The sequence below is a fragment of the Notolepis coatsorum genome (genome assembly GCF_963971535.1).
Source record: "Notolepis coatsorum genome assembly, chromosome: 6".
NCBI lineage: Eukaryota > Metazoa > Chordata > Actinopteri > Aulopiformes > Paralepididae > Notolepis > Notolepis coatsorum.
In genome coordinates, this window is record NC_140170.1 from 172523871 (window position 1) to 172544268 (window position 20398).

At 41.2% G+C, this 20398-nt stretch overlaps 1 protein-coding gene across 1 annotated transcript in view; it reads left to right on the forward strand.

Annotated features, from left to right (window-relative positions):
- The first annotated feature begins 290 nt into the window (after positions 1 to 290).
- rbl1 (retinoblastoma-like 1 (p107)) overlaps positions 291 to 20398 on the forward strand; it is a 60673-nt gene continuing 40565 nt past the window's right edge. The window contains exons 1-8 of the mRNA XM_084316506.1: positions 291 to 486; positions 1431 to 1564; positions 3742 to 3945; positions 7840 to 7904; positions 9613 to 9741; positions 14639 to 14805; positions 17238 to 17302; positions 17791 to 17965. Coding sequence (XP_084172632.1) covers positions 370 to 486; positions 1431 to 1564; positions 3742 to 3945; positions 7840 to 7904; positions 9613 to 9741; positions 14639 to 14805; positions 17238 to 17302; positions 17791 to 17965 — 1056 coding nt within the window. The 5' untranslated portion in view covers positions 291 to 369. The remainder of the gene's footprint in view (positions 487 to 1430; positions 1565 to 3741; positions 3946 to 7839; positions 7905 to 9612; positions 9742 to 14638; positions 14806 to 17237; positions 17303 to 17790; positions 17966 to 20398) is intronic.

The window sequence follows — 20398 nt, forward strand, 5'->3', positions numbered from 1 at the left end:
TGTTTAAATAAACGGTCATAAACGAAGAGATGGTTGATCCCATGATTCAACTCAAATGTCGGCCGAACTGAACACCGATTTGCGATCACGCGCTACACAGTGACGTCGTGTAACCCTTCCTTCTTTTATAGTTTCCTCGGCCTGGCAGAGCTCGCGAGATGTGGAGAAGGTAGGACGAGGTTTCTCTGTCCTCTTTCATTGGTTGCGGCGTAGCTCTTTTCGCGCCAACGCGCGGCATTGTGGGAATTATACCGGAAATCTGTACCGGAGCTATATTGTTGTTTGGTGGTTGTGTTTTTTTGGGTGGTTTTTAAAGGTGTTTTAAAGTGTTCTGTTGCCTCCGGGGTACCAGGGGTAGATGAGGGCAGGATGGAGCAGAGCAGCAGCAGCCTGGAGACCCTGTGTCAGGAGCTTAACATGGACGAAAACACGGCGGCAGAAGCAATGGACAACTTTACCTCCATCTGGAACAAATACACGCTGGAGGTACACACTACTACACACGCATACAACACCACATATATCATATCTCTCCTTCTCTCCTCCATATCTCTCCCCCTGCCCCATACTCTCTCTCTCTCTCTCTCTCTCTCTCTCTCTCTCTCTCTCTCTCTCTCTCTCTCTCTCTCTCTCTCACACACACACACAGTCTATCTCTGGTTAGACTGGTCACTAACGTTACTCCCATCTGCTGGACTTTCTGCATTAACGTGTCATAGACATTGTTTTCCTCGTGTCATAGAGAGATTGTGAATTGAACAGCTTAGATTAGATTAAAATGTATTGTCATCATACAGCATAATGTGTCACAGCTGTAAAGGAATGTGAATCGCTACCCACTTTCAAAACCACTCTCAAAGAGCACTACCAACCTCCTACCTACCAACCTCCTCCAATGTACAGTTTCTTAGTCCAATGTATATACTCTCTTTTTTAGACTCTTGTATCAAAAACAGTACTGTATTTGTAAATCTGGTATGTCATAAATGTATAGATGTAGCTCAGTACTGTCTATCTGTATGTCATATGTTATGATGAATTGAAAATGGGGGACCCTGATGTAAACAAGACGAAAGTCTTTCTCTGGTCTGCATCCCCTTAACAATTGTGTGTATTGATCTATAGTATCTACAGATATGTAAAAATGAGTATATTTAGGTGAGACATGTGGATATGTATATATGCTGAAAATATAAATGTATATATATATACAGTATACACTATACAGCACTATTGTACATGCAGAGTTATATGGGTAGACTATAGTTTGAGGTAAAGTTAGGTGGTTACGATTATATGATTACAGTGTAAGGCAGTTATAGTAAGCACCTCCATCTACCGGTCTAGACCATGTTGTTATTGTTCATATTAATATTCATATAGTTTATCATCATATTGTTATATTCATATTGTCATGTTGTTTATTCCAGGGCGAGGTTGTCCACTGGCTCGCCTGCTCTCTGTATGCTGCCTGTAGGAAAGGCTCCACTCCCACAGTGGGCAGCGGTCTGATGGAAGGCAACTGTGTCTCCCTCACCAGGATCCTCCGGTGCTCCAAACTCAGGTTAGATACTGTTATAAACACAGGTTAGATACTGATATAAACACAGGTTAGATACTGATATAAACTCAGGTTAGATACTGTTATAAACTCAGGTTAGATACTGTTATTAACTCAGGTTAGATACTGTTATAAACTCAGGTTAGATACTGTTATTAACTCAGGTTAGATACTGATATAAACTCAGGTTAGATACTGATATAAACTCAGGTTAGATACTGATATAAACTCAGGTTAGATACTGATATAAACTCAGGTTAGATACTGTTATAAACTCAGGTTAGATACTGATATAAACACAGGTTAGATACTGATATAAACTCAGGTTAGATACTGTTATAAACTCAGGTTAGATACTGATATAAACTCAGGTTATATACTGATATAAACTCAGGTTAGATACTGTTATAAACACAGGTTAGATACTGTTATAAACTCAGGTTAGATACTGATATAAACTCAGGTTAGATACTGTTATAAACACAGGTTAGATACTGTTATAAACTCAGGTTAGATACTGTTATAAACACAGGTCTGATACTGTTATAAACTCAGGTTAGATACTGATATAAACTCAGGTTAGATACTGATATAAACTCAGGTTAGATACTGATATAAACTCAGGGTAGATACTGTTATTAACTCAGGTTAGATACTGATATAAACACAGGTCTGATACTGATATAAACACAGGTCTGATACTGTTATAAACTCAGGTTAGAGACTGATATAAACTCAGGTTAGATACTTATATAAACTCAGGTTAGATACTGTTATAAACACAGGTCTGATACTGTTATAAACACAGGTTAGATACTGATATAAACTCAGGTTAGATACTGATATAAACTCAGGTTAGATACTGATATAAACTCAGGTTAGATACTGTTATTAACTCGGGTTAGATACTGATATAAACTCAGGTTAGATACTGATATAAACTCAGGTTAGATACTGATATAAACTCAGGTTAGATACTGATTAGTGCTGTCAGGCGATTAAAAAAATTAATCTAATTAATTACAGGATTTGTAATTAATTAATCTAATTAATCGCATTTTAATCGCATAACCATTTTATGCCTGATATTCTATATTCTATAATCATATTTCAAATTGCATGTGTCCGGATGGCAGAATTCAGTACTGTATCTACAAAACCTTCTGTTTGATCATCTTCCATCTATTAATTTGCTTAGATTTTTCAGGTCTGGTCAATTTGAGCATGGTGTTATTCACAGTCAAAGATAACAAAAAAATATTGATATTCTCATTTGGTTCATTACAATTTACTCAAAATAAAATTTTCATTCAATCAATCACAGCGCAGATTGAGTGATTGAATGAAAATGTTATTAACAGATTGCAGAATGGGTACAATACAGTACGGCTCAATACACACAATTGTTAAGGGGATGCAGATCAGAGAAAGACTTTTGTCTTGTTTACATCAGGGTCCCCCATTTTCAATTCATAATGAATTGTAAGTAAGGGTGCAACTTGCACTGTGCAATTCATTCTTTGTGGATCTAGCCCACAGTATTTCTGACACTGGGAATACATTCCCTGAGATTCATAGATGTCCCTAGAATCAGATACCAAGAACATGCAAATGGACCATATTAAAAAACATCTGTAAATGTGTATTCTACATTCTTATGGAATGAATGAGATACAAAAAAAATATTATATAAAAAAAAAAAAAACATTTTTTTGTAATTAATTTTGAGTTAATTTTCATAACGCGATAATTTGCTGTGTAATTAATTAATCTAATTAACGCGATAAACTGACAGCCCTAATACTGATATAAACTCAGGTTAGATACTGATATAATATATATACAAATCGGCATTGTTTCTGGTGAAGTGCCTCTTTAAATATTTGAATAGTATTTGATTGATTTTAGTTTGATTGAAGTCATAGAGGGAACATCATACATGTTATTGTTGTAGCAGTGGTGGTTCAGTCTGGAGGCATCAGTCTCCTACATCTAATACTGTACATCTTTATCTCTCTCTCTTTATGTCTCTTCATCTTTCTTTCTCTTCCTCTTTCTCTCTGTATTTCTCTCCCTGTCTCTTTCTTTCTCTCCATCTGTCTCTCTGTCTTTCTCTCCCCATCTCTTTCTCTCTGTCTGTCTCTCCCCATCTCTTTCTCTCTGTCTCTCTCTCTCTTCAGTTTGATCCAGTTCTTCTCTAAGATGAGGAAGTGGGCTGACATGTCCAGTCTGTGTCAGGCGTTCAGGTTGCGTCTGGACAGACTAGAGAGGAACTTTGAGGTTTCCACCGTCATATTCCGCAAGTTTGAGCCCATCTTCATGGACATGTTCCAGAACCCACAGGGGGCGGAGCCACCGCGACAGCCGCGCAGTCGCAAGCACAGGTACGCTCACGCACACACGTGTCACACATTCCTTTACAATGAGAATTTGTGGATAATCATGATGATATCGATACGTACAAAAGGATTACACCTGCACAGCACAAAGCACTGGAGGGGATATTGCAATCACTCACTGTGGTTCTGTCTGTCTGTCGCACATAGGCTGACAGCAAGGACCTGGATTCTAGAATATTTTTTCAAATCGGTCAGAAACAAGGGTTTTATTTGAATACTTTTTAGTGGTCAGTTTTGGCCCATAGGAATGAACTGCAGAATGTTGAGATCCTGGAGTGTAGGAGCTGCTTTTCTCTCCCAATTGTGCATGTTTTCTAAAACCATGCCCTCAATTTTCACTAAATCTCTGTCTTTTTTGCCTCAAAACGATCACACACTTCTCAAGGCGCTCACAAAAATGTTCTCTGCTCTAGTTCTCCCAAAATAATCATACGCTTATCGTGTGTGCTGGTCCCTCTCTCTGACTGAGACAATGACTCAGCCTGATCACAGGCACCAGCCCATATAAGGGCATATGGCTAATTTCCTCTACCTTGCCGTCCCGTGCCAGAATCCCTGCTCTCGCTTTGTTTAGCCTTTTCCACTGCCCCCTGTGGAACAACTCCTACCGTGCTGATGTAGGCTCTGCTCTGGGGGAGGGACTATTGTACTATCTGTGCTGCAATTTGATACTGCAGACCGTTGATTGGTCGACTCGTCACAAAAAACACTCCCATGTTCATAGTCTGTGGTGACACTCTGTGGTCAACCTCATAATGTGGAAAGGTTTAGTGAAACTTGTATTAAGAAATTGATCAATCTAGGAATCTATGCACAATAAGTACATCAATAGTGTGCTGTCAGAACTGTTTCATGTTTGTAGGTTAAGAGGGCGGCTAAGTGGCGCAGTGGGCAAGGCGCTCGCCACTAACTCAGGAGATGCTGGGTTCGAGCCCAGCTCTCGGCGTTGCTTCCGGCTTGGCTAGTCGTTCATACTAACACAATTGGCAGTGTTAGGGGGTGGGAAAGCCGGTGGGTGGGGATTGGACGTTGTGGACAGCGACTCCGACTCGGTTGGTGCGCCTGTACAGCGGAATCAGGAAGTATCGGGGGCAGCGTGAGCCTCCCACGCGTTACTCCTCGCCACTGAGAGATTGCGCTGTTCAGGTGAAAAGATGCGACGGCTGCCTCCTCGTGTACCGGAGGGGACACGTGATGCAAGGCTTGGTCCTCACTGCAGCCGACCAGTGGGAGGCATGGTCTAACAACGTTCGAGACGGGGGACGGGAGAATTGAAGGGAATTGGCGAGGCGAAATTGGGATGGGAGAAAAATAGAAAATAAGGAGAAAAAAAGTGGATACAAAAAAAATTGTAGGTTAAGTATCTAAAGTTAGCTATTGGCCTTTTTAGCATCTCATCTTGTTATCAACCAGGAAATGCTTTCAAACTCATATTAACGGAAGTTGGTTCCTCACATTCACCTACACTGCTACAACAACCCTACACCTCACATACACATCCTCACATTCACCTACACTGCTACAACAACCCTACAACAACAATCCCACCTCGATACAAACAATCTCCACGAACCCTTTCAATCCGGTTTCCGCCCACAACACAGTACCGAAACAGCCCTTGTTAAAATCACCAACGACCTCCTCCGTGCAGCTGACTCTGGACTTCTCACCATCCTTATCCTCCTTGACCTCAGTGCGGCATTTGACACCATCTCTCATCCAATACTCCTGGACCGCCTGGCTGGCATTGGGATCACTGGTGTTGCACTCTCCTGGTTCACATCTTACCTCACTGACGGACAACAGTTTGTTCAACTCAGGACTCACAAGTCATGGTGTTCTTGGGTTTCACTGGGTGTCCCCCAGGGGTCAGTATTGGGTCCCCTCCTATTCACCATCCATCTCTTTCCCCTGGGCACAATCCTCCGTCACCATGGGGTCCACTTCCAGTGCTGTGCAGACGACACACAGGTCTACATCTCCTCCAAACCCACCACTGCCCTTCGCCCCACCTCCCTCACCACCTGCCTTGAGGACATCAGGAGCTGGATGAGCAGAAACGTCCTGAAGTTAAATGGCAGCAAAACTGAGGGCCTGCTCATCGGCTCCCAAATCCACCCTCACCAAATCACAAAACACCCCAGTTCCAAACATCACCATCGACGGCTTCCCTGTACCCTTCTCCCCCCAAGTTAAAAGCCTCGTGTCATCCTGGACGGCTCCCTCTCCTTTGCACCACACATCAAAAACATCACCCGGTCTGCCTTCTTTCACCTCCGTAATATCTCCAGACTCCGCCCATCCCTGTCCCAATCACACAGGGAAACCCTGGTCCACTCATTCGTCACATCCCGGATCGACTATTGTAACGCTCTCCTCACCGGCCTTCCCACCAAACTCCTCAACAGACTACAAATCATCCAAAACTCTGCTGCCAGGATCATCACCTGCACCAACTCATCTGACCACATCACCCCCATCCTCATTCAATTACACTGGCTCCCTGTGCACTACCGGATCTATTTCAAAAACCTCCTACTCACCTTCAAAGCCCTCCACAATCTAGACCCCACCTACATCACTGACCTCCTCCAGGAATACACCCCCTCCCGCACCCTCCGCTCATCATCTACTGGACTCCTCTCCATCCCCAGCTCACGCCTCAGCACCATGGGTGCCCTGCCCCCACATATCCGACAGTCTGACTCACTATATCGACATTCAAATCTCAACTGAAAACCCATCTGTTCAAACTAGCTTATTCACTGTAACCTCTGCCACTGTCCTATACCCCCCTGCTGTTTGTTTGTTTTGTTATTTTAACTTAACTGTTTTTATACTTCCTGCTGCTTGTTTTATTGTTAACCTTGACTTTTATTGACTCCCGGAGAGTCGGCATTGCCTTGGCTTGGGCTGATCGCTATACTAACTCGTTTGGCTGAGTTAGGGGGAGGGGAGCCGTGAGTGGGTCCTGGGCGTTGTGGACAGCGACCCCTACAGTTCGGTCGGGGCGCCTGCTCAGCGAAGGTAGGATCTGGTGAGAGGTAGTGCGGCCTCCCACACGTTACACTCTCCCAGTGAGAATCTGTGCGGCCAGGCTGGCTGCCGGCTGGCTGCACATGCGTCGGAGGAAAGCATGTATTGTGACAGTCTCCGGCCTCTCGGACCAACAGTAGGGGAAAGTGCGCAACAACCAGGAAGGGGGTTGGGAATTGGCATAACGACTAACAGTGGGATGGGAGAAAAATCGGAAAAAGGAGGGGGAAAAAGATAATAAAAAAAATAAAAATAAAAAATAGACTTTTAACTGCCTTGTGTGTTTTTTTTCTCTATGATCTGTAAGGTGTCCTGAAAGGCGCCACCAAATAAATTAATGTATTATTATTACCTCACATACACATCCTCACATTCACCTACACTGCTACAACAACCCTACACATACACATCCTCACATTCACCTACACTGCTACAAAACCCTACACATACACATCCTCACATTCACCTACACTGCTACAACAACCCTACACTCTGTTTATTGTGATTTCATTTCTAAACTTCTAGTACAGCACTGGGTCAGAAAACATGCTTCATAAATAAACATGACCTGATTTGGTTCTCTCACTCTCTCTCTCTGTCTCTATGTCTCCATGTCTCTCTATATATCGATCTATCTCTCTCTCGCTCTCTCTCTATGTCTCCATGTCTCTATATCTCTCTCTCTCTCTCTGTGTCTCCATGTCTCTCTCTCTCTCTCTCTGTCTCTATGTCTCCATGTCTCTCTATATATATCGATCTATCTCTCTCTCTGTCTCCATGTCTCTCTCTCTCTCTCTGTCTCCATGTCTCTCTCTCTCGCTCTCTCGCTCTCTCTCTCTGCAGACGACTGCCGTGCCACATCAGTGATGTCTTCACGTTCTGCTGGACGCTGTTTGTTTACACCAAAGGTCAGGAACACAGAGGGTGTAGAGGCTGTAGACCTTTTTATATCGTATTAATGTTATATTAACCTTTTTATAATATAATTTTTATACATGTCTTACATTTTTGTAATTGTATAATTTCTTCAAATATTAATGTTATATTTATTAACCTTTTATGTTATATGAACCTTTTACATAATGTTAATGTTATATTAACCTTTTATATGATATGAATGTTATATTAACCCTTTATATTGTATTAATATTATATTCACCTTTTATACTATTTTAATGTTGACTTGACTAAGCTTTTATATAAAAATGTTAATTAAATAGGGATGCTCGATATTGGCTTTTTTACCGATACCGATATACCGATATTGTCCAACTCTTAATTTCCGATACCGATATCAACCGATACCGATATATGCAGGGTTCCCCCCCCCCCCCTAAAAACGGAATAATTTCAGGTAATTAACACTTTGAGCGCCACGCCGGGTTTTCCTTTTTACCGGCTGAATGCCACCATCGGCGCCAATGTTAACGTTAATATCGCCTAATCTATGTTTTAAATTATGGCTATGTGTCTAATCTGCCCATCACATTATCAAAGACTATTTTCCAGTCAGTGCTGTCAAGGCAGATTGTTTTTTTATCGCGGCATTTCCGTTTCAGAGCATTTAGAAAAGCACCCGTTTTCAGATAAAAAACAGCCCATTCTGGAGCATTCTATGAAAATCGCCTTTTACTGGAATATTCCACAACGTTGATATTCGTCAGCCTTTTTATGAATAGTTTTCAAATAAACGCTAGATGATCAATATTATACGTGCACGCAAGCACATTCGAGCCGCGCACGGATAATCGCCCCGTTGATTTCCTCTCGGACTTTTACAGTGAAACCGAAAGAAGACATTTCACAAAACAGCTTATAACTTCATCAAACTTACTCTGATTATCCTAACACTGATAACATAGAGTCCTTACCTGACATCAGATGGTATCCAACTGGTATATTCCAATTCCTGATCACCATTCGAAAAAATCGATACGTGTATGGATCCAACGCGATACAGTAGAACTCCATGATCAGCGGGGATCTGAGGTTCCAGAATGAACTGTGGTAACCCCGGCTGGATCAGTGGACTGGAAAATGTGGAGTACCGGATTTTTTTCCCCATTAATTTTCATTGAGTCCATTCCAAAATCACTTATGTCATCTGGGAGACGACAGGGGGCGCTTTTTTCCACAATGATCGCCGGCGCCGCTCGGCTATACTCGGTTAGGCTCGGGTGATGCAATATGATTTCAGATCGCTTAAAAAAAAAAATAATAATAATTCCGAGAAATCTCGTGAGTGGCTTTCAACCACCTATAAATAAACCCGAGATATCTCGTGTGTGGCAGGCAAAGTGTTAACATTACATATCTCTTGTTGTGGAATTAACACAACATTATGCATACTTTTGACAATAAATAAAATCAGAATTTGTTCTTACTTGCTTGCCTGGGTAAATAAAGGTTATAGAAATGTAAAAAAATATCGGTAGGCCGATAATATCGGACATCCCTATTAATTAACCTTTTATACTATATTAATGTTATATTAAACTTTTATATAATATTAATGTTATATTGACCTTTTATATTGTATTAATAATATTATATTCACCTTTTTTATATAATATTGCATTCACCCTTTGTACTGTATTCATGTTCTATTCCTCTCAGGTAACTTCTGTATGATTGGAGACGACCTGGTGAACTCCTACCACCTCCTGCTGTGTTGTTTAGACCTGGTGTTCAGCAACGCCCTGCTGTGTGCCAACAGGAAGGACCTTATTAACCCTTCATTCAAAGGTAACAGTGTGTGTGTGTGTGTGTGTGCGTGTGCGTGCACACTTGTGTACCGGTACTTATTATTGTCTCTCACTGTACTGTTCAAGTTCTTTATTTGTCAAATACACAACAATACAGGGGGCATTGCAGGTAATGACATTTTTGTGTTTCGAGGTCAGACTCAACGGAAACAACAATGAATACAAGAATGGTAACAATAAGTAGTAGAGGTAAGATAAAATAAAATATAAAATGAGGTAAGATAAAATAAAATAGTAAATTATTTACAGAAAGTGTCTTGCGTAAAAGTGTATGTGCATATTAAGCTTAACCGGGGGCATGGACTGCTGCCAGTAGCTGCAGAACTTGAGAACACCTGATGTATTAGATCTCTTGATCTGTTTCAAAGTTGTCATGGTATCACAAATACAAATGCAGTTACTGGTAACTCACAGGCATTGTGGAAATGTTGAGGAAAAATTTGAATCCCGTGGCATTTTATGTATTCCATATTCCATTCCATGTATCTGGAAAAAGGAGGATGATCCAGCCACTCTACTTGAATAATGACAGAGGAAGGAAGTCAATTAAGCCTTTATTGTAACGGCTGCCCCTCCCGGCAGCGTGTCGAAGTGTCCTTGAGCAAGACACTTAACCCCCAACTGCTCCCGATGAACAGGTCGGCACCTTGCATGGTTGCCTCCGTCGTCGGTGTGTGAATGTGTGACTGAGGCTATGGTTAGACTAGTGTATTCCTGGCGTTTTTTTATACGTTTTTGACAACGTTTCATGTCCTATCTACACAGAAATGCGTTTTTTGGCGTTTTTTTGTGGATACGGCTGAAACGCAAAATTGTGTTTGCGTTTGGAGATACGCAAAAAAAAACCTTCGACAACAGCGTGTAGTCAGCACGGAGCAGTTGTTGCGAAAACGCCCATGCGCAGTAGATACCATCTGCGTGCCCTTCCTGTGTACAGTGTGTGTGTTTGGGACAGAGCTCCGTGTCCCAAATAGCTTCAGCTACCATGTGTTGTCAAGTTATTGTTATAAGGACCCCAGTCCAAGCTACAACAGTCTGCATTCCCTTAACAATTGTTTGTATTGAGCCGTATTGTATTGTACCCATATGCAATATGTTAAATAAAGTTTACATCCATTCATTCTGCTAGCATTACCGATTGCATGAGCAGCTGGCTAACGTGAGCTATCAGGATTCAGACCCTGTTAGCTCAGAGTTCCTCTTTCAACTTAAGAAGCATTAAACAAAATGGCCCAGTCATCTATTCACCTTTGTTTAATACACACAGCGTTGTCTCTAATGTTATCTAACTACTGATAGCTCGCGATATCATCAGTTTTGATGCTGGCTAAGTAGCGTGAGCTAACGTTAGCTTCTAGCCACAATGCTATATTGTTATAATGGCATACTCCATTGATGTTAGCATGCAGCTAACAATGCTACAATGCTACCGATCGTTTTTTAGCCTAAACTATCCGCTCTTGGTGGTCACTTGTGTTGATGTTAGTTTTGTTTCATCAACAAATGACAGGCAGAACACACAGTGAATGTATCCGTTTTGTTTATTGCACTTTTATTAGGCTTTGCTGAAAAATTATTGCTGCATTGAGTAAAGCAAGATGGTGGCGCGGCATAGGCGCCCAATAGGGTCCAGCTGCAGACTCGGAGCCTCGAGGTCCAGATTGGTACTTCCGACCGCCACAGGACTTCCGACCGCCACAGGACTAATGCGGAAGTATCTCGAAGTACGTCTGACGTATCTCGAATTACGTCTGACGTTTCTCTTCATAAAATAATATAAAATCAGCAGCATGGGGAGGGCCGGGGGGAGGGGAGGTACAGGTAGTAGAAGACAGAGGTACAGGTCACATAATTATAGTACAGTGGAGAAGTAAAAATGGAATAAAAAGGCAGTGTAAACAATATACAATATTATTAACTCTAATAATAACACGCCTCGCGGGCTCATTATAATACGAGTCACATAATTATAGTACAGTGGAGAAGTAAAAATGGAATAAAAAGGCAGTGTAAACAATATACAATATTATTAACTCTAATAATAACACGCCTCGCGGGCTCATTATAATACGAGAGCCGTGGGTCTGCATTGTATAGAGCGGATCCCCCGGCCGTATTCAAGCGCTGGAGCGCTTTGCGATGGATCAAACTGTATTAATATAGTAGTAATAATAGTAGTTGGCTAGTTGCGCGCTTCTGGCCACCTCCCGCAGTGCGCGCATACACACATACTGTCTGTAGCTATACAGTACGTGCAAAATTAATTGTCAAGAGCCTCATCTCATCTGGCTCTGCAAATAGATCTAGAGTCTGAATATCATATAATAGCCTGCTGATGATCTCTCTCTCTCGAGTCAAATCCATTCTGAGAACGGAATGCAGTGCCCGCGACGAGGGTCTTGATTGATTGATTGATTGATTGATTGATTGATTGATTGATTGAAAATTGTATTAACAGATCATGCTGGACCTACAAAAGGCCTTTGACACTGTCAATCACTCCATTCTTGATTGAACATTTTATTAACAGATTGCAGAATGGGTACAGTACAGTACAGCTCAATACACACAATTGTTAAGGGGATGCAGACCAGAGAAAGACTTTCGTCTTGTTTACATCAGGGTCCCCCATTTTCAATTCATCAGGACATATATGACATACCAGATTTGCAAATACAGTATTGTTTGTGATACAAAAAGAGTCCAGAAAAGAGAGTATATACATTTGACGTAGAAACTGTACATTGGAGGAGGTTGGGTAGGTGGGGGGGGGGGGGGACTGTACATTGGAGGTGGTTGGGGGGGGGGGGGGGGGGGTCGGGTAGGAGGGGTGGGGGGACACACTGTACAACTGTACAAGCAAAACTGTACATTGGAATATTGACAACCATACTTGGTCATTTACTGTACATTGGAGGGGGTTGGGTTACAACACAGGAGCAGAGTATAAACAACAGTACAGTACTGTTTCTCATTCCTGTACTGTTGTTTATACTCTGCTCCTGTGTTGTAACCCAACCCCCTCCAATGTACAGTAAATGACCAAGTATGGTTTTGTCAATATTCCAATGTACAGTTTTGCTTGTACAGTTGTACAGTGTCCCCCACCCCTCCTACCCGACCCCCCCCCAAGGCGAAAGTCTTTCTCTGGTCTGCATCCCCTTAACAATTGTGTGTATTGAGCTGTACTGTATACTGTACCCATTCTGCAATCTGTTAATAAAATGTTCAATCAAGAATGGAGTGATTGACAGTGTCAAAGGCCTTTTGTAGGTCCAGCATGATCTGTTAATACAATTTTCAATCAATCAATCAATCAATCAATCAATCAATCAATCAAGACCCTCGTCGCGGGCACTGCATTCCGTTCTCAGAATGGATTTGACTCGAGAGAGAGATCATCAGCAGGCTATTATATGATATTCAGACTCTAGATCTATTTGCAGAGCCAGATGAGATGAGGCTCTTGACAATTAATTTTGCACGTACTGTATAGCTACAGACAGTATGTGTGTATGCGCGCACTGCGGGAGGTGGCCAGAAGCGCGCAACTAGCCAACTACTATTATTACTACTATATTAATACAGTTTGATCCATCGCAAAGCGCTCCAGCGCTTGAATACGGCCGGGGGATCCGCTCTATACAATGCAGACCCACGGCTCTCGTATTATAATGAGCCCGCGAGGCGTGTTATTATTAGAGTTAATAATATTGTATATTGTTTACACTGCCTTTTTATTCCATTTTTACTTCTCCACTGTACTATAATTATGTGACCTGTACCTCTGTCTTCTACTACCTGTACCTCCCCTCCCCCCGGCCCTCCCCATGCTGCTGATTTTATATTATTTTATGAAGAGAAACGTCAGACGTAATTCGAGATACGTCAGACGTACTTCGAGATACTTCCGCATTAGTCCTGTGGCGGTCGGAAGTCCTGTGGCGGTCGGAAGTACCAATCTGGACCTCGAGGCTCCGAGTCTGCAGCTGGACCCTACTCTAGGCGCCTGCCTTATTGACATTTTCTTTTGCTGGAGCTTCCACCAGGAAGTGTATTGGCACATTCGTTCTGATTGGTTGAAATTGCCTTCATGTTTGCCACCTACTGCCACCTACTGCTTTGGCAGTGTACTACATCAGTGTGCTTGGCTGACAAAAACGAAAAAAAAACGAAAGTGTGACTCGAGGCGCATGCCGTCGCGGCGATACGCGGCGATACGTATAAGAAAACAATACGAAGATGATACGAAAGGTGTAACCTCAGCCTGAATGGGTCAATGTGAGGAACAAATTGTAAAGTGCTTTGGATAAAAGCACTATCTAAATGCAGTCCATTTACCATTTACATTAAAATTGCCAACATGTTTCAATCTATAGGTTTTCATCAAGTATAGGCAGATCAGGTGGCCTCGCCTATATAATAATAAGAATTAGAGTTGTAATGTGTTTAATCTGAATTAAAGAGTTGTAATGTGTTTAATCTGAATTAAAGAGTTGTAATGTGTTTAATCTGAATCAGAGTCGTAATGTGTTTAATCAGAGTCGTAATGTGTTTAATCTGAATCAGAGTTGTAATGTGTTTAATCTGAATCAGAGACAGTTGTAATGAAATGTGTTTAATCTGAATCAGAGTTGTAATGTGTTTAATCTGAATCAGACTTGTAATGTGTTTAATCTGAATCAGACTTGTAATGTGTTTAATCTGAATTAGAGTCATAATGTGTTTAATCTGAATCAGAGTTGTAATGTGTTTAATCTGAATCAGAGTCATAATGTGTTTAATCTGAATCAGAGTTGTAATGTGTTTAATCTGAATCAGAGTTGTAATGTGTTTAATCTGAATCAGAGTTGTAATGTGTTTAATAATGTGTGCAGGGCTCCCAGCTGACTGGAGGTTGGATGGCTCAGCTGTGCCAGACAAGGCCCCTCCCCCCTGCGTGCTGGACAGGCTGTGTGAGCTGCATGACGGCCTGGTGGTGGAAGCTAAAGGCATCAAACTGCACTACTTCAAACCCTACATACAGAAACTGTTCCAAAAACAGGTACACACACACACAATCGAGGCTTTTTAGCTGTGAGTAGGACCAGTATCTCTATAAACTCACTCTGTTAGTTGGTTGGTCCACACAAGTCTCCCCACCCTCTTAGCAGCCACAGATCTCGCCTTGGGAGATTGACGTTTGGCCTGGAGGTCAAGTGTTTGTGTGACGTGGTCTCTGCTATTGCAAATTCACGCTTGTTTCAGCTAATAATTTAACCCTTGAGATGAAGAACCATATATGTCGTACTGTATTTGCAGGTCAATCCAAATAATGTTGACTATGAATGTGAAACATCACCTAAAAGTACCGTCTTTAACAGTTTGAGCGCCGTTGGGCCGTTGCGTGCCAGCGCGTTGTTCAATGGGAATAAATTCCGGTGTTTGCAGTGCTAAACCTATATTAAATATTATAGCTATGGATCTAATAACAACGTCGATTGTCAGTGAGTTTCTTCCGGTCAACATGCAAAAAACAGATAATTCTTTCATCCATACATTTCCGTTTTATACCGTGGTGATGAATATGAGTATAGTTTTAGAGTGATCCTGTCTAATCCCAAGAAACTCTGCAAACAGCGCTTCAATGCATTTCCTTAGAAATCGTGCCATTTCTCGCCTGATTATTGAATCATTCTGAAATCACCGCTAGATTATCGGTATTATGTTTCATCATGCATGCACGAAAGGGGGGGAGGGGGGGGGGAGCCGCCCCTCCATGCTTTGATCGCAGCCAACGGCACACACACAGACACGCTGTGATCGCGGCAAAAAGATCATCGGATCAACGCAAGATTGGTAACATATAGTCCTTACCTCGTCTATGATGTACTGCAAAAAGAATAATCCAATTATCTGATTGCCATTCCAAATATTGATTGCAGTTGTGTGTCCAACGTTTATCCACCAAAACACATGAATCCACGGTGCTCCAGTGTCCCCAATCCGTGTGTTATAACGTTACTCATGCCCGAGAAGGAAAACCCGGACCGGACTTCTTAGATCGATGCAAAGCCCAAGCCAGAGGGATTCCAATGATGTGCAATACCGGCTGCAAGGCATTAGGCGGCGGTATTGACCGTTTGCAATCTCAGAGCCATTCCCAATGATAACATCAGGCTGGATGGATGAATTATGAATGGATATAGCGAATAAAAAAAACAACGATTAAAACCCGACTTTTGGAGAGTAAACACGGAATATGTCGTCCTTGCCGCTGAATGTGTTAACTATGAATGAACACAACACTCTAACTAACCATCTTTAGATAATAAAGTACTCAACCTCTACTGTCTTGAACTATGGATGAACACAACACTCTAACTTACCATCTTTAGATAATAAAGTACTCAACCTCTACTGTCTTTAACTATGAATGAACACAATACTCTAATTTACCATCTTTAGAAAAACTAAAGTACTCAACCTCTACTGTCTTTAACTATGAATGAACACAATACTCTAATTTACCATCTTTAGATAATAAAGTACACAACCTCTACTGTCTTTAACTATGAACGAACCCAACACTCTAATTTACCATCTTTAGATAATAAAGTACTCAACCTCTACTGTCTTTAACTATGAATGAACACAATACTCTAATTTACCATCTTTTGATAATAAAGTACACAACCTCTACTGTCTTAAATTATGAATGACCACAACAAGGTTTGAAAACATTGTTCATCTGAAAACATAAAATGGACTTTATATGTTTCTTAGTCTCAATGATTAAATTGGTGTTCAGGGCCCTATCTGATCGCATCAGATTTGGATTTTGGGTAGTTCAAAACCAATAAACTGGATTAGGATCACTTTGATATCCGATCAGATCAGGAAATCAAATCCAAGCTTTAATCTGGATCAAATCTTAAAAACGGGTAGTTCAAACCGGAACACTGGATTGGGATTAGTTTGATCCCAAAAAATGTATTATCTTGATCCCACCAGAGGGGTGGATTTCCAGTGGATTACCAGAGCAAAATGTATTATACATTTAATTTAATTTAATAACATTTATTTTAAAAATTTCAATATAAATAAGATGGCAAAGTTTGTTAACTGAAATAATTTTTTTTTTATAATGAAACACATTCATCCTGGTCAGAATCATGACGATACACAATTTAGTAAACCGTGGCTCTCTGTTGTCATCTAGTGGTTGAACCTATTTGTCTGATTGATAACGTAGTTGCTTGAACCTTGGGCGACGTTATCAGTGCTACCAACAACAACGTTGAGTTGCTAACACATTAGCTTGTCAGTTTAGTTTATGTTAATTTATACAATTACCTTTGGTCTCCTAAAATGGGGGAACTATGTATAAAAGGGGCTACAATCCCTATATGATTCAGGTGATATGAATGTAAACGCCCTCAGAGCTGAACGTCTGCACTCGAACCCCTAACCTCATAAACACACCTGAACCTCCAGATCCTGAGGGGGAACGAGGACCTGCTGACGGAGCTGCTGGATCCTCACAACTTCATCGACAACAAGTAACATCTGCTGCTTGTTCCTTCTGTTTGAAATGTAAAGCAGGGGATGTTTGATTTTGTGGTGGTCCTGTTTGCTTTTGTGGTGGGTCTGTTTGATATTGTGGTGGACCTGTTTGCTTTTGTGGTGGGTCTGTTTGATATTGTGGTGGTCCTGTTTGCTTTTGTGGTGGGCCTGTTTGATATTGTGGTGGTCCTGTTTGATATTGTGGTGGTCCTGTTTGATATTGTGGTGGGTCTGTTTGATATTGTGGTGGTCCTGTTTGCTTTTGTGGTGGGTCTGTTTGATATTGTGGTGGGTCTGTTTGATATTGTGGTGGTCCTGTTTGCTTTTGTGGTGGGTCTGTTTGATATTGTGGTGGGTCTGTTTGATATTGTGGTGGGTCTGTTTGATATTGTGGTGGGTCTGTTTGATTTTGTGGTGGGTCTGTTTGACAAATAGATCTCCCAAACTGATAGAATAACTGTGTGTGTGTGTGTGCGCGCTGCAGTAAGGCCATCAACAGAGAGTATGAGGAGTATGTGTTGACAGTAGGAGACTTCGATGAGAGGGTGTTCCTGGGAGCAGACGCTGACGAGGAGATCGGAACACCAAGGAAAGCCGTTCCAGAACCTTTCACCTGCCACCCGACCAATCAGAACCACTCGTCACAGCACTCTGAGAAGGTAGCGACACATTCCTCTAAGATCTTTACCACATAGTAGTAGGGCTGACCCCTATTAATCTATTAGTCGACTAATCGGTCGAAAGGAGCCGTAGTCGACTGGCCAACCTCTTAGTCGAATATAATATTAAAAAAAATTACATTTTTTTTTATTTAATTTTTTTATCATTATTTCCAAAAGAAAAGAGGCCTAGAAGCGTGGCTAACGCTAATGGCGCGCATACCAGAGGCTAACTGCCTACGAAAACAGGCACAGAGGCACTGAAAGAGGATTTCACCCATCTAATGAACACACTAGACAAATATCAAGATGTATCCATCAGTGGACCAATTGCATGCTTTTGCAGTGGACAAGAAGCCTTCAGTCGACTCCTTCAGACATTAAGCACCCCCACAGCCCAAATTGAATGATAAAAAATTTATAAAAAAAATAAAAATAAAATAAAAACATATATATATATATATATATATATATTTTTTTTTTTTTTTTTTCTCTCCGACTAACGGCAAATTTTGGCCAATCCTAGTCGACCATCCAAATCCTTAGTCGGGGACAGCCCTACATAGTAGTAGGGTTGGGCATCGTTTGGATTTGAACGATTCCGGTTCCAATTCCGATTCTCCGTTTCGATTCCTGTTCTAAACGATTCTCGATTCCGATTCTTTGAGGTGCAGGTCAAAACAGGTCACAGCTTATTTCGCAGGAGATTTTAAATTTTTTTGTTTGTTTTTATCTTAAATTTGTTTCATACTATTCACATTGTCAGTTGACTTGATACAGTTTTATTTGGTTGCTGTACTGTAACTAGGGTATTAATTAACAAAGTAAAAAATATATATATATATATATATATATATATATATATATATATATATATATTTTTTTTTAAGAATCGAAAATGCAAATATGTTACTTCCGGTTCCAGAACCGGAAGTTGGGAACCGGTTCCTATTAGAACCGGTTCTCGGTGCCCAACCCTACATAGTAGTAACTGTAGTATTACTAGGGGAAGGTAGTGACACACTCCTCTCAGATCTTTACCACATAGTAGTACTGTAGTATTACTAGGGGAAGGTAGCGACACATTCCTCTAAGATCTTCACCAAGTACTGTAGTATTACTAGGGGTGGGAATCACCAGTTTCCATCACAATACCATATAGATTCTTTGGACAACGATACGATATTTGCCGATATCACAAAGTCTGCCACGATATACGATCTGATTCAGGTGCCTGCGATCGATATGAGATGATATCATATGCCCATTTGACACAATCAGTAACATTTATATCAACTCAATAAAGGAAACGAAAATAATTTTTTTTTTTAGCTCTTCCAGACATTTAAATAAAAAACAATCTATTGTTTTGAATACAAATAGACCTCCTGTTCACTGTAAAGTGCCACGTTTTGATGTATTGAGCTTTAAAATGTTCACATCCTATTAAAGAAACTTGAAATAACTTAAGTTCCATTTTTTGGAACTCACAACACACAACCTAAAACCCCTCCCTACTTCTCTCTCCCAAACCGTTTCTACAACAATTGTTTTATGTTGCATGATCATGTATACATTATTATGTATTATATATATATTTTTAAATATCAACATTATCTGGCCATCCTCAGTTAATATTATCAAACTCCTCTGACCTCATCTGGTCTGGGATGCGAACGTGCACACACGCGGCGAAAGGGAGAATGGTTATAGAAGACTAGGGCTGTCCCCGACTAAGGATTTGGATAGTCGACTATGATTGGCCGAAATTAGCCGATAGTCGACTATTAGTCGACTATGGAAAAAAGAAATTTGAAAAAAAAAAGTATATATATATTTTTTCTTATCATTCCATTTGGGCTGTGGGGGGTGCTTAATGTCTGAAGGAGTCGACGGAAGGCTTCTTGTCCTCTGCAAAAGCATGCAATTGGTCCACTGATGGATACCTCTTGATATTTGTCTAGTCTAGTGTGTTCATTAGATGGATGAAATCCTCTTTCAGTGCCTCTGTGCCTGTTTTCTTAGGCAGTTAGCCTCTGGTATGCGTGCCATTAGCGTTAGCCACGCTTCTAGGCCTCTTTTCTTTTGGAAAGAATGATAATTTTTTTTCTTTTTTATTCGACTAAGAGGTTGGCAGTCGACTACGGCTCCTTTCGATCGATTAGTCGACTATTCGACTAATAGGCGTCAGCCCTATAGAAGACTTAATGCTTTTTGAATATTTCAGCTAATGAAGTTAAATGTTTATCATCAACTATCCAGTTAGTTTTTATAGCGTAATGGTTTGCTACTTAAAATCATTGAACGTAGAGAGAGAGACTGGCTCACCCCCCCCCCCCCCCCTTTCCCTCACTATTGGAACTCCACAGTTTTCTCTGTGCCTGTGAGCAGGGTTAGGTTAGCTTAGCTTAGTTAGCGCTAGCAGCTAACGTT